Source organism: Chiroxiphia lanceolata, chromosome 14, assembly GCF_009829145.1.
Source record: "Chiroxiphia lanceolata isolate bChiLan1 chromosome 14, bChiLan1.pri, whole genome shotgun sequence".
NCBI classification, from domain to species: domain Eukaryota; kingdom Metazoa; phylum Chordata; class Aves; order Passeriformes; family Pipridae; genus Chiroxiphia; species Chiroxiphia lanceolata.
The window spans coordinates 11,330,413-11,355,971 of NC_045650.1; the positions used below are offsets into that span (position 1 = coordinate 11,330,413).

Here is a 25,559-nt window from a genome sequence, read left to right on the forward strand (position 1 = left end):
TGATCTTTTTTGTATTGCAACAATTTACAGTGCACATTATGCAGTTGCTTCTTGGCTTCCTTACCTTGCCCTAGAGTAATCTCTTTTCAGAGATTTCTATACCTTCCTGTATCTGCAAACTTCTGATACATACTGAAGTCAGTACACTTGCCTCTGTTGTAAGCACAGATCTGAAATGCAAATTATCTAGATCAGCATTTTTTGTTACCTCTGACTTTGAGATTTTGGAACCTGTGGCTATATTTTGTTACATTTTTCCTATCCCCCAAGCAAGAGGTACAGATTTTTCTGCATCTCACTACTGTGATTCTCCCTGTGTTTATTCTTGACCAGAACTGTTCAGAACTTGAACTGTTCTTATTTCAACCCACAAGTTTTACCTTTTTCTTATTCTCCTCTCCATCCCACAGCTGTGTGTACTTAGTTACTGGCTGAGGTGAAGCCACAGCAACCTCTGTAAGAGCCATTCATAACCTGTTAGAGTTTTACATAAGATTTGCCCCTAGAGTCTACTAAACCAGTTATTTTTGTCTTTTTCCTCCTTGGGTTTTCTGTAGAAATCAGATGCAACACAGTGTTCATACAGGCTGAGTTACAATAGTTTAGAGAAGGAAGGACGCAGCAGTTCACTTCTTGCCCTCTGTGCACTTACTTTTGGGTGTTTTTCCCCTTAGTTACTAGACTATTTGCTGCCCGAAACAAGCCCATTTCAGCTGCTTCCCTGGAACGCTGCAGAAAACAAAGTTTTCTGGACACGACTAGAGAGCTCCTGCGATCACAAAAAGCAGGCGGGCGGCAGCAGCGACGACTTCCTTAACGCCGCCAAAAATGCAAACCTACAGGCGGAGCAGCGAAAGCTCGGCAGCGGCGGGGGCCGGAGGGCGAGCCGGGGCTGGGGTCCCGCTCTTCGGGCTCGCAGCGGCGCTGGCGCGGCCGGCGGGCGACACCGCGCGGCGACACCGCCCGGACCGGCGGCGAACGGAGCCGCTCGCAGGGGCCGCCTGCCCCTCGACGGCACCGCCGGGACCTCGGGCTCTCCCTCACGGGTCTCCGCCGCCTGCGAGCAGCGCGGGGTTAGTCCGCGGGAAAGCCACCATGAGAATCAGAGGATCACGGAATGGCTTGGCTTGGAAGAGCCCTCAAGGATCATCTCATTCCACCCGTCTGCCACGGGCAGGGACACCTTCCACTAGACCAGGTTGCTCAAAGCCCCATCCAGCCTGGCGTTGAACACTTCCCAGAATGGGGCATTCACAACTTCTCTGGGCAACCTATGCCAGGGCCTCACCACTCTCAGAGTAAAGAGCATCTTCCTAATATCTAAACCAAATTCATCCTCTTTCAATTTAAAGCCATTTCCCCTCGTCCTGTCTCTCCATGCCCCAGTAAAAACTCCCTCTCCAGCTCTATTGTAGCTCCTTTAGGTACTGGAAGGGGCTCTTAGGTCTCCCTGGAGCCTCCTCTTCTCCAGGCTGAACACCCCCAACTCTGTCAGCCTGGCTTCATAGGAGAGATGCTCAAGCCTTCTGAGCATCTCACAGCCTCCTCTGGACTCACTCTGACAGACATGTTGTTCTTATTTCAGCAACCCCAGAGCTGGATGCAGTACTCCAGGTGGGGTGTTGTTATCCACCAAAGCCTCGGCACTAACTCAAGATCTTACAGCTCACTACTACTAGCACAGCATTAGTGAACTACAGAAAGCAATCACTTGTGAGCACAAAGCATATTTTACAAAGAACTTCACTCCATCCCTCCAGTTCCACCCTCCATTTGGCATCTCTGTGTCCTCTCACTCCACAGTGCCACCCTATCTCCCTCCCTCTCACAATTTCTCTGAGTTCTACTCATTTTATGGCAAGAAAAGTTGCTCAGCTTGAAGTTAAAACAAGAACTTCATTTGCACCATGGTATTAAAGTAGACTCTGATTTATTGCTAACCATTCTCTGCTGGGCCAACAAATAACCTGACTCATTAAGTACCTATTCAGGCCAATATTCAACGATGTTTTTTCCTTTCCTTCCCCTGTTACAGGAGACTTGGAGAGGGCTCTGCACTTTTATTTATGGCTGACTGACAACTATAGGTAGCTGATCTACTATAGGCAGCCATTACATTGGAAGTAAGAGTTTCCAAGCCAGTCCTTGGAACACTTTGTGTGCCTTAAGGTTTACCCTGCACCAAGTTTGTCATATTTAGCTGACTCAGCTGATCTCTCCCTTTACTGAGAAACAAAAACCTCCTCATATGCAACATTTTCATTAAATGCAACAAAATTCTCAATGTTCAACACCCCTTTCTATGCACTTTCACTGTCCCAGAAACAGTGCTGGCCTCAAACAGCCACAGGCAGTGTTACTAATATCTCAGAGATCTGTTGTGTCTCTAGGAAACTTCCTAGGGCTTCCCTGAGACAGGGATCCTGCCCTGGACAAAACTGACCAAGTTCTTCAGACCAGGATAATTACCAGCAAGCCCAGGAGAATCAGTGTGACAAGGCTGGGCAGAGCAGGAACAAAGAGCTTCAGGCAGTTGTGGGCAGCTGCCTAAGCAAGAGGGAGAGGGACTGTGGAGCCTGGGGAAGGGAGAAACCCAGCTCAAGTTCACACAGAGCTTTCATCTGAAGGGGATTTTCATCTTGTTTTAAGTGAACAGTTCAACAGACTCAATCCAGTCACTTCCATAAACCAACCATAGCATAAACCATCCCAATTAATAAAACTAGCTTCTAATGGACTGTTGTCCAGAGATCAACTGTCTCCAACCCTTGAACCCACAGTAAATGCTTAATGCTCCACTGAAGCTCACAATGAAGTTCAGACAGCAAATCAAAAGGACAAACTTTCAACATATCTATTTTTATCAGGTAGAGGTTCAGCAAAATTTCTTCAGTGACATTTAAAAGAGAAATCTTTGTCATCCCATCAGGGGCTGCATAAAAGTGCAAAAGCAGGTAATTCCCTGGGCACTGAGGCATGTGCCACCACCTGAGCAGGGAACACTTGCCTCCTCTTAGGATCTGCACATTTAGGGTCTGTGCACAGGGCTGCTGCCCTGTGCACACCTCCCAGGGAGGCATCAGGGAATTAGGAAAATCCACTATTAAAACACATCTCATTTTCAGGGACTTCTCACTGGAGAAGGGAGCTCTCAATCTCCTATACCATATACCCTGGGCAGGGTTGGCCTGCCAGGAAGTATTTTGACTTTGAGGTGGTTAGGTCTATGCCATATAAATCTCAGTGGTCACTCAGCTGGCAAAGGATGGCAAATGCTCAGCTACAAATCCCTGTAATGCCTCTCGACTTGAGGCACAACGAGCTGGCCAGTGGATCCACTCCACCCACCTGGGCTGCAAGAAGAGCAGCCAGAACAAGTCATCTCTTTCAAGACATTCACTGTATCATATGCATGTTCAAAGGTTGCTCCAGCCCTCTGCCACTCACTCACTCCCTCCACCTCCTGGACCTCCCCTGCACCCAAGCACAACTAATGTGCTCACTGTCCCTGTGAGTAGATAGGGCTGGGCAGCTGAGCACATTTTGCTGCTCCCATCTCACAGCCCTCAGCATCAGTACAATTAGGGCTGAGGAATCACTGTTTGTTTGCTGGTTTGCTTCCCTTCCCAACATCATTCCAATTCAGAGGAACGGTACCTTAAAACACCCTTTTGTGCAGGAATTCATTCCCCTTACTGATCTTGCAGAACAAAGTAGCCTCTAGGACACTTGCACCCACCTTACCAGTTGGCTCAAATACAGTAAGCTTCAAGAACTTAAGCCCTTAATCATGGGGAACCCAAATGGCTTTTCAGGGAAATTCATTTTCTTGTCTATTTGACAGAAAGCCTTCACGTAACTGAGGTGACACAGTTATTTGATGGATGCTGTCACAACACTCAGCCTTTTCACACTGAAGATTGATGGCTTCTAGAAATAGGTAAATGTCATTCACCTAAGAACTGGGATCTCGGCTTCAACAGAATAAACAGACCTTTCCTGCACCTACTAACCACTGAAGCATTTCCTGGGCACAACAGACTCCATCAGTGCCAAAGAGAGAAGGTCACTGCACAACGAGAATCTCAGAGCAGCAGTGGGTACTAGCAGTAGACAGCTTTACTCACAAGGGTAAAACGACACCTCCTAGGGAGGTCTAGGATGACTTTTAACTCAAGAGGATGGAAGAATGTTTATAAAACCATCACAGAATTGCAATTAACAAATCTACATGCAGCAGATTTGCAGAATCAGAACAGTAACCATTGTCTTATTTGGAGAGAGTTCTGAAAGTGGCAGGTTATTTTACTTCATGCCTGTGTCTCTGTTGTTATCTGCCCCTCATGTCTCAGCACTACTTCTGCATTCATCAGCAAGGCCAGTTAAAAATCGCCTGAACTGCCGTTTGACCAAGTGCTTATCTGCACAACTGCACAACCCATACCATCAGTTAGGGAAAAACAATTTCCCCTGGCTACTAGAGACAGCCTAATTACCTAATCTGACAGGTTATTAATGGCTCAAGTCAACAAAAAGTATAATGGATGCTGATAAGCACAAGCTGCCCGGACATTTGGCATGTGCAACCCAGCTAGAAATCACTACTGTGAAAAGCTGCCACTGGCCACAGGACTAAATTGTCTGATCTCTCAGGGTTTCATTTAACAGGTCTATCAACATGATAAAGAGACAAACTAGCAAGTTTAGTCCATTAATGAGAACTGTGAAACAGCCTAACAGTATAAAAGATATTTATGTTGCAGGTTAATATAAAAATAAATCTCTGCTTCATTTCTTGATAATTGCAACACCCTTCTGTTTTACCAAGCTACTTGGGGGACAAAAACCATGTTATTTTCTGTACTAGGAATGAGAGTGGTACAGGTCAGGGTTCAGAAGGAAATGGGCAGCAAGAGTCAAGACAGAGCCCCTGCTTAAAGTATTATCAGCCCTCCCATAACTCACCACAAATGCTGCATTATTTCACAGGTCTGTTTTAAAGATCCAATTACTACACTCACATGATCCCATCAGAATCTCAGATTTTCATTTTAAAGAGGAAAAAGTGACATTTCCTTGCAGTTACTGACAGCAGTGGACTGTATAGGTGTATCCTGAACAGCTCCAAGACAGACAGCCCACAAACAAGAACTCATGCTACCAGTTATTTATTGTAACCTCAAGGTTTTACAGGCCACTCTTGTAACCACTTGGCAGCTTTCCCCTGCGGTGTAAATGCCTTGGTGCTAGCAGCATTGAGGCATTAAATGATGAAGAGAAAGAAAGAGATTTGTCCCATAGGCTTCAACTTGGAGCCAGCACATTGCAACACTGACAGTTGCTGAAACAACTGCACCACAGTGGCAAACAGCAGCTCACACCCCCAGCACCCATAAGACAGGTTTTTCACATAAACTATTTAACTTCAATCTGGTTCAATGACTTTTTTTTTTTTCAATTAAGAAGAACATCTTTCATTGTGCTTTGTTGCACTGATTCCCTGTGAGATCTTTCATCCACCACTTCTGGATTTAGTCCACTTCTCTGCTTAAGCATCCATCCTCTATTGCTCATGCAATGAAAATGCTTGAGGGGGTTACCTGAGCAATCAATACTCCAGTAGATCTTATGTATGTTTTGAGACATGTCCCCTCATTAAGCAAAACTTTACATTTTACACCACTGAAATATTTATCTCTATATCTCTGCAGATCCCCAGCATCATGTCAGCCACACCTTGGAAAAATATCAGAAGAGACACCTACCCGCTTAAGTGCACCCTGGATAACATGTTTGACTGACATGTAACATGAATATATTTCAGTTCAGGGCGTTGCACATTTACAACACCTTGTACTCCCTGAAAATAAAAGTCCTGGTGGTTCACTCAGCACTTGCATTGCTTAGAGCACTTTGGGCCTAAAGCCCAGCTTCTAATCCAGATAAAGTAACTATTGATTTCCTTGGATGGTTTTTCCTCTGCCAGCAGTAAAACTACAGATATCTACATAAGCTTTCTGCAGCAAACTCAAATTCTTTAAACCGCAGCAAAGAGAAATGCAAAGCAATTTTGCTTGGAACTGCCAAGTGAACCACATCAAAATCAGAGTGTTTCATTAATGTTAAAATCTTTCACCACTGTTGTGGTTTAACCCCAGCCAGCAACTAAACACCACACAGCCACCCAGTAGGATGGGGAAAAGAACCAGAAGGGTAAAAGTGAGAAAACTCATGGGTTGAGATTAAGACGGTTTAATAGGCAAAGCAAAAGCCGTGCACACAAACAAAGCAAAACAAGGAATTCATTCACTACTTCCTAAGGGCAGGCAGGTGTTCAGCAGCCCCAGGACGGCAGGGCTCCATCACACATGATGGTGACTTAGGAAGACAAACACCATCACTCCAAACATCCCCCCTTCCTCCTTCTCCCCCAGCTTTATTGCTGAGCATGAGGCCATATGGTCTGGGATATCCCTTGGGTCAGCTGGGATCAGCTGTCCCAGCTCTGTCCCCTCCCAGCTCCTTGTGCCCCCCCCAGACTCCTCACTGGTGGGGTGGGGTGGGAGCAGAAAAGGCCTTGGCTCTGGGTAAGTGCTGCTCAGTGAGAACAAAAACATCTATGAATTATCAACACTGTTTCCAGCAAAAATCCAGATCATAGGCCCATACCGGAAAACGTGAAGAAAATTAACTCTATCCCAGCCAAAACCAGCACAACCACCTTTTCAAAATCCTCATACATCTAGCAAACACCTAAGGCTTGTATTATCTACAAGACCATAGGTGATACTGGAGGCTGAAGACAGTAAACAGATATAATTATGGCCAACAGAGAGGGGAAGTCATAGTATAACCTTCAGGATGTTATTAGCCTGGTATACCACTGTTTAGGCAGTGATGAAATCATTGCTTAACACAAACTATTACTGGGACAAAGAGGCAGTCATTCTATTATGTTAGGTTCTGTATAAATGAGCTAAACCTGTTTCTTTTTTTCTATAACTGGATAACACTAGTCATCAACTGTAACCACAAACAAAACTGCTCACCTGACATTCCTCACTTGCCTCTCACTTGCAAAGCCTGATCTTCAAGATCAGGCTTTGCACCAGTTCACTACTGCAGAGTGCCTGGGGGTGCTGGAGGCTCTGGGCACTCCACACATATCCAATAATGTGCAGCCCATGGCAAAGACATGAAGCCAACCAGGCACAGCCAGTGAAGTTCCCCTTCAAACCAGGTTCCTGGATCCCCAGATGACATTGCATACAGCTCCCTTTTAAAAAACAAAAAAAAAAAAGGGTAAATTCTTCTGTAAGGGCATAAACAATTCCAGAAAAAAGTACATTATCAAAAGCAAAATTATGAAGTCCAAGCAAGCACAGGATCTTTACAGAGCATGCAGCAACCTGCAGGAATCTGGGGTGTAGTTCTTTATTACTATTCCTTTTCTGATTTCTAGAGTAAAAATACACATAATTTCCAGCTATGTGAAAAGGATCTTTGAACATATGTCAATACTTCTTATGCTGTAAGGTCAAGAAAGCTAAGAGATCACAAAATGAATGCATTTTCTACTATTGGATTACAAACCTGCAAAAGACTCAATAACATATAAAGGAAAAATACACCAAGTGGCATGAACATCTGCAGGAGGTGGCATAAAAACTTTAACTAGCATTACACAAATAGCCCTAAGCTGTTCTTTTGTGTGCATATGTAAAAATCAATCAACAGAGCATATATGCAACTGTATTTCACCGTTCTGCATTCCCTGACTGTTGGAAAGCTACAATATAATACAACATTTAGTCTTGCTGTAAAAAGCTGTTTGCTTCAGACCTCAGAAAATCTTTTACACCGTTTGAGGTAACATCAAAAATCTCATTTAATCTTGTCGCAAGATGCTAAGGAAAATGTAGACACTCAGCTTCCCTCACTGTTACAGGCAGCTTTTCCCCAAACTTTTTTCACATTTCTACGTGTACCCTACACGTACCACAAGAGGGAGCGCAGAGTTCACCTTCCTTAAACTCTCCATGCCAAAGAAGAGGTAGAAATAAGCAGTTCGATGTAATTACCTACGACTAAAGTCAGGCTAAGAGTTAACAATGATTTTATACAGCACACAGGTCTTCAGACAATGAAAAAAGCCATTTTTTTGCTTTGAAAAGGTGTTGCCTCATATTCACAATGTGATGAGCTCTCTTCAAAGCCAGCAGATGCTGCAGAGCTCACCAAAGGAACACACAGGGTGACGCCACAGGATAGCAAAATCGAGACAATCCTAATGGGAAGAAACCTGCAGGTTCATCACAGCAGCGTGAACAGAATATTTGCAAGAAATTGATAAGCCTTTCCAAGTATATCAGATATGTGGGGGGGAGCAGGGACAGATAAGGAAACTACACAATTCTTGCAGGTACTGCTCTTAATGGCAGTGTACTGTGATTTCTCACTAAAACAATATCAGAAAATAGCTCCCTAAAAAAAAAAATCCACCCGAACCTCCTCTTCTGCAGCATATATGACAACAAAGAATGTACAAGCTTGCAGTACAGGAGAGTGTCCCTGGTCATTCCTTCTCTCTCTCTCTCTCTCCCCCCTGTCCTATCTACCTTCTCCCCCAGTCATCAAAACTCTTTTTAAGTACTACTGTTATGAAACTGAATATTATAATGTTTAGAAATAGAAATCTTAAATCCAGGTAGTTACAGGTTGCTCCTGAAATATTATGACACCACTGCTAAAAGCAACAGCTACTATCCTATTCCAGCAGAGCAATCAAACAGATGCCCAAGCCCATTGACTTTCAATCTGTAGTGATTCCAACCATTGTTACCACTGGTATCAAACACAGCAACTTACATATCCTGAAACATTGCTGGATAAACACAGACTAAACCCAGACATAGATTTTCTAGGAGGAGGAGAAGAAGAGAACTAAGTTCTCTGCCTCACACTTACCTTCCTCTTGAATGAAGTTACTTGACTGTAGCTATCCAACTCTGCTCAGATCCAGGCTGCATTTATGGCATCCTTCACAATTAGTTTCCAACATGTGGATGAGGAGTTTGCTCAGCTCATGTCTTAGCTGCTTAGTTGTTTCCTTTTGATGATTCACTCCATTCCAATTCCACAAAGGTAATTACAGAATGATTTTATGCAGCCTTTGCTGTTCAGAACTAGTTCATAAAATAAAGAAGCCAAGTAACTAATACCAGTATCTCTTCCACACTTTCAACCTGTAGAACTACGTCACCACCTCTTCACAATTTAAAACAACAAACAGGTGCCCTCTTGTTTCTAATATCCCTGTGGAGTCCTAAGTCAGCTCAGCTGTAGACAACAGTTACTTCCCTCTGTTATTGACAGCAGCTGTCACAAACACCACCAGTGGCAGACTCCAGGTGTTTGCTGTTACCAAGTGTGCCACAGTTCAGAATGAGAGAGCATTAGAGGGATGGATTCCTCTTCTATGAGGAAAGGCTGAGAGAGTTGGGATTGTTCAGCCTGGAGTAGAGAAGGCTTTAGAGTGACGTAATTGCAGCCTTCCAGTACCTGAAGGGAGCCTACAAGAAAGATTGAGAGAGATTTTTACAGGGTATGTAGTGATAGGACATAGGGAAATGGCTTTAAACTGGAACAGAGTAGATTTATGTTAGATATTTGAAGAAATTCTTCCCTTGTGAGGGTGGTGAGGCACTGGAACTGGCTGCCCAGAGAAGCTGTGGCTGCCCCATTCTGGGAAATGTTCAAGGCCAGGTTGAATGGGGCTTTCAGCAACATGGTCTAGTGGAAGGAGACTTGGAATTGGATGATCTTTAAGGTCCCTTCCAGCCCAAACTATTCTATGATACCTTTCTAGCTGAACACAATCTACACCTGATTCCCTTTGCACTTGCACTGCCATGAATCAGCAGCAGAACTGCTGTGGTCAGAGATGTGCTATAATACCCCGAGCCCAGTCAGACTGTACCTTAATAAATCCAGCCAAAGGAGTTCCCAAATCACTCTATTACCAAATGCAGAGCTCTCTGATCCTTAAAAAGACAAAAAAACAAGTCAGAGAAGCAATCCACAAAACAGTGCAGGAACCTCACTACAGCTACATTTGTAGCTGTAAATCTGTATATCTAGATATTGTATTAAATATCTAGGATACTATTGAATAGCTGTGAGCCAATAGGCACACTAAAAGAAATGTACTACTACAGACTTTTACCTATTGACTGGCTGCTTCACTTACAGATCTGTTAGGAGAACAGATACAGGTGCTATGGATTTCTGCAGTTATGCCTCCTATAAAATTTTTAGTGTATTAAAGTGGGTGTATTAAAGGGACAATCTGATAGTTCAGTAAATAAGGCTGAACATGGGCAACCACTTTATACACACAGAACAACCCACCACCTTTCCTACACCACTCCATCTCAACATGCCTCAGCTCCCCCATGATGCCAACAGCAAAACTGCTATAAAGAAATAGGATGAGCAATTACTTTACTCCAGTTGTGGAAGAGTAAGGCAGAGATAACAGAAAGATTGTAGCAGAGCCCCTCTTGCACATTACTAGACAGTTCACAATTCTCTTAATTTTTTTGTGACTTAAGTCCCTGTCTGTAAAGTGAGTTGGAATCAGTCACAGTACCCACAGTGTTCGGGAAGAACTGGGTAGCTCCATATCTGCATAAAGGAACCCCAAAAACCTCAGACAATACTGAATAACGCGTCTGGTAAAGACTCGTTTCTAAAATAATTATGGCAATTAACTCGCCTACAGAAAAAAATAATCAGAAACAGACTTTTCAGTGATCATTTTGAAGCAAACACAAGTTTACATTTAGGGGTTAAAGAGAAAATACTAAGCATGTATTTTGTGGGTACAACCCATTTTACAATTGTAAATGGATAACCATCAGCTATGATGTATTTTAAACACAGCTTTCTCAGAGATAATTTATTAGCAAAGGCAGTATGACTATTCCAATGTTACATAAGAACAAATGAGGCATATAGAAACGGTGATTTGTCCCAGTGGGCCAGCAAAGGAATGAGGAATGTGGTCTTCCAAGTCTAGTCTAACATTCTGTCCAGTCAGCCCCTATATAAAGTAATTTGAAAAAAAAAAGAGAGAGTAATTTTCACTCAAGGAATGTGCAACCATGATAGAGGACTGACACCCCTCAGAAAGAGTCATAAACTGGTTTGTTAAGCTATTATCTGGCATTTTCTAAGAAAAAATAAACTAATATTGATTTGTTTTTATTTATTCCTGGACTTGTGGGACTCTAGGCTTTACTAGTTTTTAAATTTTTCTCCATAAAAGCAAAGTCTAGAAACTTTGAGAAGTTAGAACATACATTTTTTACTTTCAGAAGAGATGAGAGTCTCCTTTAATTCTGACCCAAAAAGGGGTGGCCTTAGTAGACTGAGTAAATATTACAATATCATAACTGCCAGAGGTACCCATGCAGCAAAGAGCTCGTCACTTTTCATCTAAAAGTGAGAAACAGTGCATTACAGAGGCTGCTGAGAGAATACTCAGGTTTAGGTCGTTCAAGGTATCTCTCACAATATTTTCATATAATTTCAACAGGAACCTCTTACATGCCAGTCCTTCAAGAACCAAATGCACAAAGGGAAGACTGAGGCTCTCACTCTATTGGCCTGCATAAATTCAAAAGTCTGCAGAGGGGGAAAGAACAGATCTGAAACTGAGCCTGCCAAGATATTTGGATGGGGACACAACAGAAGGGTATCTGCTCACAGCAGGTTGGTCAGAATGAGCACAGTGACAGCAGCATCCACCACCTCAACACAGTTGGCTTCTCCGGAGTTAGTCAGCAACACCTCAATTCTTATCTCATTTGTCTTCCAACTAATACTTTGCTGTGCTCTTGAATATGCAGCACAGAAAGGGAAGCTGAATTGCCATGTACTGCACACACATTTTCTTTCCAAGCAGTCAGGTATGCCTAATCAGCAAAAAGCACTTACATTATTTCCAGAAGTTATTAACTGAAATGGGAAACTAGCTTACTGTGATTCCATTACAAAAGAGTTACTGCACTCAGGTGCAGCTGGTATAATAAGTATCAATTGGCTTGAGAGAACTTAACTATGCCAACTAAGGCTTTGTCCCACAACATTCAGTCTTGCAGTTCCCCAGTATTTACAGGATTGCCACACATAAGATCTAATCCTGTAAAAAGAAAGAGAGGTGCTGATCTTCAAGTTCACCCAGATCTTCAGGCCTCAGTGTAAAACAGAAATAGAATGAGATACCAACTGTATTAATTAGAATATGAAACATTAATTATATGGCATTAAAGGTGTTCAGCACTTTTCAGGATGTAGTTCCTATAACATCAGTCAAAGCTGACTCAGAGTTCTCATCAGAATCACTTCTGCCTTTCCCAAGTTTTGCACTTAGATTTCTCAAACAGATATCTTTCTTCTTCAAGCCAATAAAGCTTCAGGCTGAGCTGTCAAACTAACTCCTTGGACTTTCTTCAGGAAATTTTTCCTGTTAATTTCATCATATTTTGTCTCAGAACTTTCTTTCAATATAAATATAGTCAGGCTTTGTTTTTTAGGCCTAAGTACTAAACTTAATTAAAATGCATTCATGTATTTAAGGCTCTATAAAGAATGCTGAAGCACATTATCAACACACCAAGAAACATTTCAAGCACATCAAACACAAGTCCCCCTCATGCAATTGCAACTCTGCTGTCATCCACAAACATACACACATGCTTCCTTTCATTTTTCAAACGCTTTGTGGACAAGGTGAGCTTTATGAGTCATCTGTCACATTTTACTTTGTATGGGAGTCAAAGAAAACCAAGAAAGCAGTAATGACAAGGTTGGTTAAACACAAAGTGATGAAAAAGTCATTTAGATCACACTCTTTTGGGGCATCTTTCAATGGCATTAGGCAGCAACTACAAGATGGATTGTTCAGCTTATGACAAGAAACAGTACAAATCCAAATGACCAAACTAAAAGTCAGCAGTGTAAGTGTGACTTGCCTGAGAACATCCCAAAAATACAGCTGTGTGGTGGGTTCACCTTGACTGTAGACAAGGTGCACATCAAGCTGCTCTGTCCCTCCTCTACTCAGCAGGACAGGGAGGGGAGAAAACAAGTTGAAAAAAGTTAATGGGTCAAGATAAAGGCAGTTTAATAATGCAAAACCAAAGGCCAGGCATGGAAGCAAAGGAAGACAAAAGATTTATTCTCTACTTCCCATCAGCAGGCGATGTCTGGTCACTTCCTGGGAAGTAGGGCTTCAGCACACGTAGGAGTTACTCTGGAAGACAAATGTCATAACAACAAATGCCTCACACCCCTCATCCTTTCCCTCAGCCTTTATTGCTGAGCAGACATCATATGGTCAGTTGGGGTCAGCTGTCCCAGCTGTGTCCCCTTCCAAGATCTTGCCCACCTCCACCACACTGGGTGAGGTGAGAACGTTGTAGAGACAGCCCTGATGCTGAGGAGCACTGCTCAGCAATAGCCACAGCACTGGTGTGTTACCAACACCTTTCTACCAACACACAGCACAGCCCTATGGGGGCTGCTCTGGGGAAAATTAACTGCCTCTCAGCTAAACCCAACACAATCTCCGCCCATATCATTTGTATCATGCTCAGGTCCCACATAATTTAATACATATACATCTTCTAGCCATGTCATTGCATTTAAATCTCACTACTTAAAGCCCTTCTTACCAACATGTACAACTTGTACTCCGTACTTAATCCATCTTTACACCCAATACACAGTTTTATACATTCTCATTAACTAATATCCCCTGTCCTTTAACACTAAACTAATATTCTTATGTTAACCAGCCAAGTGGCTTCTGGTAAATTTATATCAAATGTTTCTGTGCCCCATTGCCTAATGATCTCAACATAGTCTTTAGCAGCCCATTATATCTCTCATTCTTTCCAGAGGCTTGTGGGTGACAGAGCATGAGATACACCCCCAAATTGCTATGTTTCTCTGCCCATCAAAGCTGCTCTGTCACTCCCCCCCTCAGCTGGACAAGGTAGAGAAAATATAATGAAAGGCTCATGGGTGGAAATAAGGACTGGGAGATATCACTCACCAATTACCATCCCAGGCAAAACAGACTACATTTACAGAAATTAATTTATTACCAATCAAATCAGAGTTGGGTAATGAAAAATAAAATAAAATCTTAAAACACCTTTCCCACTCCCTTCTTTCTGAGCTTAACTTTGCTCCTGCATTCCCTACCTCCTCCCAGCACAGAGGGACAGGGAAGGGGGGTTGCAGTCAGTTCATCACACCTTGTCTCTGCCGCTCCTTCCTCCAGAGTGGAAGGACTCCTTACGCTCTTCCTCTGATCCAGCCTGGGGTCCCTCCCATGGGAGACAGTTCTTCTGTCTCCAGCATAGGTCCTTTCCACAGGGTACAGGACCTCAGGAACAGGCTGCTTCAACATGGGTCCCCTCCAGGGTCAAAAGTCTTGCCAGCAAATCTTCTCCAGCGCAGACTTCTCTCTCCACGGGTCATCTTTCATAAAGGCAGCCCACTTTCTCAGGAGTTAGCATCAGTAAGTGCTTTCCCAACCTTCTCATCTGAAGGTGCTGCAGGAATAGGTTCATGTAATTGTTGCTTCAGGCCAAACACGATTTTTGTAGTGAAGGGAGTGAAGTTGAGGGCTGACTCAATGAAGAGCCCTGCAGCAGAGCAGTGAGACAGCAAGGAGGTCTGTCAGTAACAAAGACAGAAGCACTAAGCACCCACACAGCCCCAGTGAGGTGAGTGGAGGACAAAAGGAAAAAATTATTTGCTCATGGACTACAGCGCCAGGAGGAACCAAAAGATTATTCAGCCAGACATCTGGTGTAAGGCAGGTCACAGATTCAGAAAACATCCCTGCACTGACAGCCTTTACATCTTCAGCTAGAATGTAAACCATCGAGCCTTGATGCAAAGACAGACAGAGAACACAGAAAACCACCACCTACATTGTTTCAAAAGTTAGTTATAAACCAACAGATTTTTAAATCTATATCTAATTTCTAATCTAAATTTGTCTGGCTTCAGCTTTCAGCCACTTTTGGGGTTTTTTTAGCCCCTTTCTGCTGCACTCTCTGTAAGACACTCTAGAAAGTAGTATTTCATCCTCAACCCCCAAAATCAAGATCCTGGGACTGAGTAATTTCATCATCTAATTTATGTCAGTCTCTATCAGTACACCACAGTAAGATCAGAGAACTGCTGGAAGTCTCCCTGCGCAGGAAATAGTTTCCAGACCTCCTGTTGAGGAATCACTGCTGTAACAGCAGAGACAACAGAATTCTAGCAGGAGTGGAATCAGAGATCTCCAGGAAAAAGGGCTCAATCTTGCCTGGGTTTGCAGGCTCCCCCTGCACCTGCCGGCACACGGCACTTTGCAAGATCAGTCTTAAAATGCAGAATTCAACAAGTTTAAGTTCATCGGAAGCAATAAAGGCAAACTCTAGTGATCCTTCTCCCTCTCTGTGAGGGAGCGATCCCACTCGCACTGTCGGGGCTCAGCCGGGGGCTGTCAGGCCCCGCTGCCGACCCAGCCGCACAACTTTGATGCCTTAGGCATCGACTTCACCGCAGTCGCTCCGCGCCCTCGAAGGAGCCTTGAAAAAGTTACCGCCGGCCCGCGGGAGCGGTCGGTAAGGCCCGGGGGCAGGGCAGGGCACCAGGGCATCGCCCTGCCCCGGGGCTGCCCCGACGGGGCGGCTCTCCCTGCCCCCCGGGGGAGGCGGCCCGGCCCCTGCGCGGCGAGCGGGGCCCGGCGCGTCCCACCCCCGGCCTTGACGCCACGCGCTAATGAAATGCTAATGCCGGGGCGCGGAGCCGGGCGCTGCCCGCCACCATAAAACCGGGAGCGGCGCGGGGGCCCTGCCCCGCCGCCGGCCCGCAGCCATGCAGAGCGCGGCCCCCGCCGCCCCGCCGGCCCTGCACCTGCTCACCTCCTACTTCATCGACAGCATCCTGGGCCGGGGCCCCGCCGCGGGCCGGCACGGTGAGGGGCAGCGCGGTGCGGGGCAGCGCGGTGCGGTGGGCACGGTGAGGGGCGGCGGGGCGCTCCCCGCCCGCCCCGGTAACTCCGCGGTTCTCCCCCGCAGGCGCGGAGCGCTCGGTGCCGCCGCGGCCCGTCCGGGCGCGCAGCCCCGCGGAGGATCCGCCGGCCGAGGGGCGCGGGGGGCGCCCGCCCGGCCCCGAGGCGCCCGGTCCGGTGAAGAGGAAGCAGCGGCGCTACCGCACCACGTTCAGCACCTTCCAGCTGGAGGAGCTGGAGCGCGCCTTCCGCAAGTCGCACTACCCCGACGTGTTCACCAGGTAGCGGGAGGGGTGGGTGGGGGGGGCCGTGCGGGGCGGCCGCCGGGCTCCGGCGCTAACCGTGTGTGCCCCGCAGAGAGGAGCTGGCCCTGCGCCTGGACCTGACGGAAGCCCGGGTGCAGGTGAGTGACGGGCGCGGCAGTGCCGGGGAGCCCTCCTGGGGGCTGGAGGCGAGCTCAGAGACGCCCCAGGAGCGCTGAGAGCAGGGGGAACACAGGGCGCTGTCCCCGTGCTCAGCCGGGAGGGAAGGGAATAGCGGCGGGGGCCGGGATCGCGTCCCGTCCGCGCCGGGGGGTGCTGAAGGGACGGGGGAAGGGGCGCGGTACCTCCGCGGCGGGGAAAGGGTTCGGGAGCGCTCCCAGGTTGCGCTTCACACCCGCGTGTGCTGCCGCCTTTGTGGGTCTAAAGGCAGGTACTGCCTCCTGAGTGCTGAAACAGCTTTTTAAAAAAAAAAATAAATCAGATGGTTCACAGCAAATGAGGGGTTCTGTGGGGCATCCAAAGTTATTTACCGAGGCTGCAGTGAAATTTACATCCTCTTCTTGCTCTAACTTAGCTCCATAAAACAGTCACACTTCTAAATGACTGGTTAAAACAAATGAAAGATTAATTTGACATTCATATATGACAGTCAGGCACTGTCCAGAAAAATTTCATGCCTGGCTGGACTGTGATTGTAACAACGCCTGTAGAGCTTCATCATACAGAGACAAACACTAATGACTTGTAGCCTGCAGTCTGCTTAAACTACAAATAACCCTTAGTAACTTTTCCTGACTCTGTGCAGTCCTGCTCAACAATACCTCTTAAGAAGCAGTTTCTTTAGATTCATCTCTTGTATAACCTAGAAATCCTTTTTATACAGAAACTATAGCCTTAAAAAAAAATAATAGTTGTTTCAAAAGGTGTGAAGGCTTTTTAAGCTCAAAATGACAATTGCACTAAATTTGGCTTGTTCTGTATATCAGATATTGACTGTTCCAGCACAGCTCTGGGTTTGTGCCTACTTGTGAAAGACTGAGAACTGGTACAGCTGCTCAGTGTGACAGCCCTACTAACTCCTGTAGCTTTGTTACTGTTGATGCCAGATCCTTGTTTGTATACGTTGTCATTACTTCAGTCACTGGATCGGTGATGGTTCACACTAGCTAATGTCTGTAAAATTGTAACTTCTTTAGTTTGTTTTTTTTTAATATGCACCATCTTCAGAAAAGGCCTTAGAAGTATGAACGGTACTTCATAAGTGACGCATCTGAGAATATCTAGATACACTTTTCATCTCTCTTTTTTGGACTTGGGGGAAATTATGTGCCCTCTCCTCTTCCTACCATCAACAATCCCTAAAACCTTCAGTCACTGAAATGGCCCAGTCTCTGGCAATTACACATGGTATCTAACAGTGGAAAAGATATGGGTGGAAAGCTGTTAATTTACCTGTTACTGTCACATTCCCTTTGTGAGGTACATGCTCTGTAGGTCCTGTGAAGGAATGGTGCAGTGGTATATGGCAAAGAGGGACTCTTTTCTCAATGACTCATCAAGAAGAAATTGAAATGTTTATGTTTGATGGAGTAAAAAAGGAATTAACAAGGGAAATAGCAGAGCTGATGCATCCACAGTGGATGGAAGGAACAGCAGAGAGCTGTTCCTGGCACCTCCTTACCTCCTTAAGATATCACATCTTAACACAAGTCTCCTGGGCACAGAGCACAGAGTCAGCACAGTTGTGAGCTTGCAGTGCACAGTGCCTCAGCTCCAGTGCATGTGTTCTTATCCTGCGGGAAATGGGGCTTAGCCTGGAGGGAAGGGGATGCATAGGAATAGGTGCTGTATCAATGGTGATGTACTAAGCAAGATACCTTAATTCCCAAATGCTTGCCTCATGTCCTGTGCTCATAATTGCTCTGTAAGGCATCCCGTGTGAAGTGAACACTTCCAGTCCTGTCCCACGGTACCTGGCTGAACCAGTTGACATGAAAACTGGTGTCTCTTTATTTACTTGAGTGTAAACTGAACAAACTGATCTTACCCAATGCAGTCAGACCATTTCTTCACCTCAGTATATGTAATGTACATATACATGTAATGTAGCCCCCATTATTATTTGTATAGAGGAGGGGAGATGGCAGCATTCCTTACCTTGGGAAAGGAGTAGTCGGAGAGTCTGCAAAACCTTTTCATAACCTGGAGCCATGTTGGGGTGCTCTTCAGTAGCATTTGCATCTGTTGTTGCCATTCTGCTTCTCATAATTCGTACTTTTAGGATGGGAGGAAACCAGGAAAAAGTTAAAAGAATATGTTATTTTGTTAACGTGAGCAGTGAAACATTCCATGGGTATTTCAGTACCATAAATCGCATCAGTTTTAAAACACGAGCTTACAGATATAATGGATCTGGACACCCTTGTCATATTTTCTCATTATAACCCTCTTATTCAGCTGCAGCAGAAACACGATACAGTTAGACACATCTGTTTCTTTTTAGCATCATTAGGTATTACAGCAATTAAATAGGATACATTTTTAAAGAAAATTACAGCAAGAAAGCTATCAAATTTTACATGCTCACCTTTTCCTTTATGAAAGACCTAAATCTCTTGTCAGATATGCTGTAATTGCAAATATAATCTAGGTAATGTTTAGCATACAATTCAAACTTGATGGTTTAAAACTCATCTTTGAGTAGTAAGTAATGCATTTTTTCCACGCTATTTTACCACTGATGTTACAGTCATACCATAAAAATCTTAAGACTGGTATAGCAGTTTCTGTTACGGTTAGTTTGGCACTTGAGATGTGTCTGAAAACAGAGTAAAGGCAAGTTAAGCCTTTTATTTGAAGCAAAGGAAAACCACTTAACAAAAGGTTCAAGATGACTAATCTGAATGTTAATGACTATAATGTATGCAGTAGATTTTGAAAGCTGTTTCTCATGTCAGTGTAAGGTATGAGCCATGGATCTGCTCTTCTACTACCACTTGCATTGATGTTTGTACCACTAAGGAACTGAAAGCCAGCCTTTTTCTAAAGGTAATTATTAGATATGTATGCTGGCATTTCCTTCCAGTTTGATAAATAAAAAATCTGAAAGATGACTGAAGTTTGGTTTTAAGCCCAAAATTACCTGTAACATTAAAAAAATTATTTTGTAGTTAGAGTGCACGTCTGCACTGCAGTGATCAAATGGATTTCCTTTAGGCAGAGAAAGCAGGAAAGCAGATATCTCATTTTGTGTTAGGCTTCTTTGTCAAGAACAGATTGAAGAACAGTGCTAAGATTTAGTAAGGCCATGAACACCTTGGCAGCATTTATCCTTTTTAGGAAAGGCTGTATCTGCATATCTGCAGTGCAAGACAGTTCACTGCCTTTTCAACTGGATTTTATTTTCACAGAAAACACTAACACCTTTGAGTTGATCTTCTGCTATGAGATCTTAGCTAAGCTCCACTTACAAATATTTAGGATTACTGGTTAATAGTGATTTAAAGTCATCTGATCTCAGTAATTGAGGGGTTTTTTTTCTTACCAGCCCCCTGTGTTGGACTAATACAGACCAAGTGTCCTCCCTGTCACACGGACACAGCTGCCTGGCGTTTCAGGGGTTCAGATATTCCTTTGTAAGACATCTGACCACTGAAAGCCACGGGCTGCTGGAGAAAGGACCAAAGAATGAGTCAAAGCACTCAAGAATTTTAAGTAACAGCATCACAATTTTGATGTTCTGACTTTTCTGCTAAAGACACCTCCCTCTGCCCACTGCTTGTGCAGCGAGACAGTTACATATGTAACCCAAGGGATATAAATCCCTCCTCCAGGAGAACAGCAACTCACAGTGTAAAGATACTAGATGCATTGGAAGGAGTAGAGTAGTAGTCCTTCAGCTGGCTCCTGAAAACCCCAGAGCGAGTGCTTGGAAGGAGGCAGTTGTTACTGACAGAGGGACACAAAGGCTGGACGTGCTGCAGTGTGCGAAGGGCCTTCCCTCCAAACACACTTCATGTTATTTGAGCACCTGAAGGTAAGTCACATTTCTGGAAATGGTTATATGGCATGTTTGAGATAAAGCAAACAGCGAAACCAGGACCCCCAAAAACCTGATTTTTAGTTGTTACTTAAAACTCTTTGAAAACATTTTTTGGCTGAAATGTAATTGCGGATACAAAAAGAAACTATTGAAAAAGCATGCATCTGTAAAACTGCTGCTTCCAAAGTCATAATACAGATTTCTATAGAATTTTACTATTTCAGAAATACCAATATCAGAGGAATAACTAATTTTAGAACATGTCATAATTTTTTTGATACTTGAATTTTTGCAGTTTAATTTTATGATTTTAGTTTGCTTTAGTGGCCTTGATAGATTCTTATTAAGAAGTCATCTACATTATTATGGTAAAAGACCCTCATATTTGAAGTTTACCTTTGCTGTAAATCAGAAGTAAATTTTAGAGAGTCATAATTTTATCCAGGACACAAATTGGTCTTTCAAACAACTCTTCTTCCTTCTGTTACCATTCTCTATTTATCATTATTATTTATAATATTGAATCCTGATTAGTGCATTCAAATTTTGTACATAGGAGGTGCTTGCAAGCAGCTCACTGAATTGCAACAGTAGTTATATACCAGACTGCTGAATGAGATTATGGGCCACAGCTAATGCCTTTTCTTCCAAATCCAGATCCAGTTCAGAATCCACCTCCAACGGCCTCCACTGCCGAGGGGGCTGGAGGAACCTGAGCTGCTGAGTTACGTTTGGATGTTGAGTGTTCAACATCTTTTGTGTTCACATTTTTGGCGGGTTTATATATCCTCGATATAGATTCTCTCTCCCTCACTTTAGAGCTGACACTCTTCACTCCTCTTTGCTGCCATCCTGAGTCTGAACATTCTGCTCAGTGAATGCTAAAGAATAACAGTGTGAAGCCTCAGTTTTCTGATCTGTAGATTCAGTTGACTAAAGTCTTTAAAAGATGTTTAATGGGCTAAAGTAATGACTAGTCGGGCTTGAAGAGGCAACATACTCACCAGCATACTACACAAACCTAATAGTAGCTAGAGCCCTTTTAGAAACAGCTTGATACCCTGTTCCAATACTGCTTACTAGATTTTCTAGTTTAGCATTGGCTTTCACTACAATTCAGTTAAACACTTTCATGTGCTGTTTGCATTCACAGTAGATAGCAAAATTCTCATTTTACTTTTGAATTCTCTACATAAAACTGTATGATGCAGCTACTAAGATAAAAAGCACATGATCTGTTTGGCCTAGTTATTCTTACAGTCATGATTAAGCTGCTTCCTGAGGTATCTGTACAGAAATAGCCACCTCTTGAATGGCTTTGTTGAAGTTTAACTTTCAATAAATAGCTTATGAAAGGGAGAATGATAATTTTTAATAACTGCTCATGAGTTTTCAGGTGATAGGTATTACAGTGGCTTTAAAACATATGTGAGTAGTCAAATTTACAATACTTGCAAGTGATTTATTTGTTAATAAACCCACTAAGGCATTTATGAATGGATCTTTTGTATTAAAGGAAGGGGGTTTTGGTTTAACAGTAAATATTTTGCCACCTGCATCAGTGCATGCAGTAGTATCTGGTAAGACAAGCTACAGAGTAACTTCATCTAATGCCTTTATAATTTTTTATTGAAGGTCTGGTTCCAAAACAGAAGGGCAAAGTGGAGAAAACGTGAAAAAAATGAAATTCTGGGGACTGTTCCAGGAATCTCCTTAACACACCCACTTGGTCTATTTTTGGATGTTCCACTGAGTCATTCTCCCCTCCTAGATCCCACGTGGAGGTCAATGCCTCTTTCAACATTGGCTGTGCCATCCATGTCTCCAGCTTTTAGTCCTTCAACCTTAGGGCCATTTGGCCTCAACAGCCTTACCTGGACTTCTCTCTTCAGAAATCCTATTTTAAATCCACATTTTGGAAGGTACAGAATCAATTTTTTTTTTTTTTTAAATCTCTAAACCGTTAAAAAATGCTGCATTTTTTTTTAGTTTCATACTCACATGTTCTCAACAAATGTGTTCCCATAGAGAAATAAACTTAATAAAATGGGTTAGTTCCCATGTAGGATAGCTTGATTAGGAATAGCAAGATTTAGGTTTGTCATGCTAGTAAAAAATTAACATGTAATTGTTTTTTGAAGACCAGTTGTGCATACTTACTGCAGTTTTAGTCTCACTGAACTCTAGTCTTCAGACAGACTGCTGTGACCTGGGTGGCTGCAGCTTCATCCTTGTCTCAGGCTAACTCAGGTTATACACCATAAAGATGTGGCTGCAGGCAGACATGGTGTGTAGGTGATTTGACAGAATAAAGGTATTTAACATTTCTTCTCAGAAGACTGGGAGCCTGGCTATGTACAGAGACACAGCTCAAGAAAGAGAGAGAGAGAGAGAGATTGAGAGAGATCTTCCTGACTCTTACATGTCCTACTAAAAGCCAGCCCATTTCCCTTGGCAGGTGATGTGCTCTCAACACACAGAACGAGCCCACAGCCAGTCTCCTTTTCTTTCTCTGTAGTCAGACATCCCAGCAATTCATTTTGGCTGAACCTGCTGTCTGGGCTTTCTTGCCTGGCAACCTGAAATTTATCAGCAAAATGCTACTGCTGCTCTAGTGTACCCCATAAAATAGGAAAAAACCATGTGTGTAGTGTATGTGTGCCTGTATACATGTAATAGGTATGTTGATATATAAATATATATATATTTAAAATATAAAAATATTTATAAAACTAGAAGACAGCACTCTTACTGAAATTGGAGCTTGTATGGTAGTTCCACATTAACAGACAAACAAATGCTGCTTTTCACATGGAATCAGTTGATCTGAACAAATTGGCTGCATAAACAGCCATATAAATTGGTCTTTTTATGAGATGGTTTATTGCTTTCGGAGAACAGGCTGATCTGCAGCATCTCAGGTTTGTTTAGAAAGGATTTAGCATGAGGAGTTAAGCAAATGCTCTTCTAGGTATCTGCATGCCATGTCTGATCATCTCTTTTTCATTTTATTTAAAAGTGTTTTGGTTTTTTATTTAGGGTGGGTTTTTCTGGTTGTTTTTGTTTTGGTTTGTTTTTTTTAAGGGCAAGAGACTATGCTGCAAAATCAAGCTAAAACAAAATGTACACGTGGAAGAAATTGGAAATTTTGGCACCTTTTTTCCTAATACTTTGAGTGGGGGAAGCTGCAACTCAGTAAGTACTTGTTCTCCAAAACAATTCTTAATTTGGATAATATTGACTTCTTTCAAATACAGGTTTCTCAATGCTTTAAATCCTCTCGTGACAACAGCTTCAGTACTAATGAAAGCTCCTGGACCCCCGTCAGACCCTGCTCTTACTGCCTTCACTGATCCAGCAGCAGTTGAAAGGAAAACGTCAAGCATTGCAGCACTAAGACTCAAAGCGAAAGAACATTCAGCACAAATCCCTCAATTAAACCTCATCTCCAGTCTTACAAACACTAACAAAGAACTTTGTTAGGAGCTCTCCCACAGACTACAGCCACGGAGGGGGAAGTGAATGCCTTCTCCAATAAGTAGCTCTCGTTAGAGAGACACGTTTAAAAAAAAGAAAACACACACACGCAGAGCTGTAGTTCCTGTATCTTCAGAGGAATAACCCTGCTAAAGATGGTTTTCCTTCATTACAACATTAAATCAGGTAGTAAGTTGGCTTGCATAATTTCTCACACTGCAGAAACAGAAACAGGAACTATCTCTACTTTGTAAATCAGGCCAACATGAATCTGAAGCTTTGAAATCACCAGACTCACCAGATGCTAGTCCAAAGGTTCCAAATTCTTTGTAGAAATAACCAGTTTTCTAAGCAATTCTTAACTTACTTCTCAGGAGGAACTCTTACATGCAGTACTTGAGATGTAAGAATCTGTACACAGTTATTAACTTGGGAGACCATGCTTCATGTTGAAGTGCAAATGCCAGTGAAATATTGCATTCTAGACAGACTTAGCAGGAATGAGATGGGGACTGTTTTCAGTACGGCCTTTTGATTCAGAACTAGGTTTGTACAAAGAATACCTTGTTTTGAATTTTTAAAAAAAAGTTTGCTTTATGTTCAGGGTGGCAATGTTTTAATAGCTAAAAAAGTTTAACCTTTGTATATGAAAACTGTATCTGTGGAAGTAGGTTGTCAGTGTGCAGTAAATTGTGTGTAGTTCTCTGTGTATGTACATACTTGTCAATCAGTAGCTCAGAGCTGTAAATATGAAGTTGCTGAATACTTATAGCAAGATTTCTGGCACATCTTACGAGACCAGTAAGTTAACAGATTACTTGTACATTTTGAGACATTTCATGCCTTGAGTAGGTTCAGAATTTAAGTGAAAACTAAATGTGAAGTGTTAAATTCTTCCTTGGACTGATGTTGGAATGAGTGAAAACTGAGTCTTTACTGAGCAAGTGTCTACAGTCTTCAAAATCCTGGATTCCTCTCTGGCCTCAAGACAGGTCGTTTTAAAGTCTTTGCTGAATTTCTCCATCCAGGACATGGGACTGAGAACAACTCTCTACAGGTCTGATGCTTTAGTGTAAAGTGAGGATGAGTAGTATCCTCCTTTTGCAGCTTTCTCTCCTACCTCACAGGGCTGTTGTGAGGACTGATTAAACAAACATGACACTGTGCAAATGGCAGTTATACAAGTGCTAATTGTTGCTTAGCAGTTACAAAAGAAAGGCCAATAGCTGGTTGCACATGGAGATCACCTTTCCCACATCTCTAGCTGAGGTCCAATCAAGCTCTGTTTCTGTGGGTCGATGGGACAGCATAGAACTCCTCCATTGGTGCTGCCTCGTTCCTCAGAACCATCCTCAAACACATTTACACTGAAAAGATTTTGTATATTTTAGAACTTGTTTCTCCAAGCAGCTCTGGGACTATTCTTAAGACTGCAGGTTGAGGTGCAGAGCTCCAGCTACCTCACTGCTTCTTCTGGAGACTCTGCTGAGCTTGTACTTGGGTATGTGACAGAGAAGGCAGTTTGCTGGATCAGACAGATCAGTTTTCCATTTCCTCTGAAATACTCATTGCTTGGGCTGCTCTTGAGTCACAACCTACCAAAACAGTGAAAGTATTTCTGGGTTTGTAGACCTCACAGGTAGGAGAAGGTGGTGGCATTTCACTGTTAGGAAAAGCCAGCTTCCCACTCCAG

The 25,559-nt window shown here is 43.4% G+C and overlaps 2 protein-coding genes across 3 annotated transcripts in view; one reads left to right on the plus strand and one right to left on the minus strand.

Moving 5' to 3' along the window:
* IL1RAPL2 (interleukin 1 receptor accessory protein like 2) overlaps nucleotides 1-9,053 on the minus strand; it is a 429,226-nt gene extending 420,173 nt beyond the window's left edge. For both annotated transcript variants that reach the window (XM_032702309.1, XM_032702308.1), the window contains exons 1-2: nucleotides 8,968-9,053; nucleotides 7,050-7,276 (exon numbers count right to left, since the gene is read on the minus strand). The gene's annotated coding sequence lies outside the window, so the exon portion shown is untranslated. The remainder of the gene's footprint in view (nucleotides 1-7,049; nucleotides 7,277-8,967) is intronic.
* A 6,895-nt stretch (nucleotides 9,054-15,948) lies between these two features.
* Nucleotides 15,949-25,042, plus strand: ESX1 (ESX homeobox 1). The gene is made up of 5 exons (XM_032702360.1): nucleotides 15,949-16,048; nucleotides 16,152-16,365; nucleotides 16,442-16,487; nucleotides 22,025-22,311; nucleotides 23,647-25,042. The coding sequence occupies exons 1-5, from the start codon at nucleotides 15,949-15,951 to the stop codon at nucleotides 23,870-23,872; spliced, it is 873 nt and encodes a 290-aa protein (XP_032558251.1). The 3' UTR covers nucleotides 23,873-25,042.
* The last annotated feature ends 517 nt before the right edge of the window (nucleotides 25,043-25,559 follow it).